The following is a 359-nucleotide window of genomic DNA, read 5'->3' on the forward strand; positions in this document are numbered from 1 at the left end:
TTAAGGGTAACACTGGTTGAAGCAGCTGTGGCCAAGCCCTGCCACCAGTGGGGATGTCCCCAGGGATGCTGCGGGGTCTGAGCCCACCTCCCTCCCCCAGGCGCTCCAGCTGGGGACGGTGCTGGTGGGATCCCCCACGCAGGACGGGACCATCTCCATACTCACCACTGCGCCGGCGGCAGATGAGCCCCGCAGGGTGCAGTTCCCAGCCCCACACCCAGGCAGCCCTCTGAGCCCAGGGCAGCCTCACTGGGCCAACTACGTCAAAGGTGTCATCCAGCACTATCGGGGTAAGGGCCAGGCTGCTGGGCGGGTTGTAGCCCCCCTCGTGTGGGGCTGGTGCAATCCCACAGCTGCTG

The 359-nt window shown here is 66.6% G+C and overlaps 1 protein-coding gene across 1 annotated transcript in view; it reads left to right on the top strand.

The window, feature by feature from the left end:
* Positions 1–63: 63 nt before the first annotated feature.
* Positions 64–359, top strand: part of GALK1 (galactokinase 1) — a gene marked incomplete at its 5' end in the record, with an annotated part of 4,097 nt that continues 3,801 nt past the window's right edge. The window contains one exon of the mRNA XM_010073644.1: positions 64–290. Within this exon, the coding sequence (XP_010071946.1) occupies positions 64–290 (227 nt within the window). The remainder of the gene's footprint in view (positions 291–359) is intronic.

This window comes from Pterocles gutturalis, unplaced genomic scaffold, assembly GCF_000699245.1.
Source record: "Pterocles gutturalis isolate BGI_N339 unplaced genomic scaffold, ASM69924v1 scaffold30257, whole genome shotgun sequence".
In the NCBI taxonomy this organism is placed as follows: Eukaryota; Metazoa; Chordata; class Aves; order Pterocliformes; family Pteroclidae; genus Pterocles; species Pterocles gutturalis.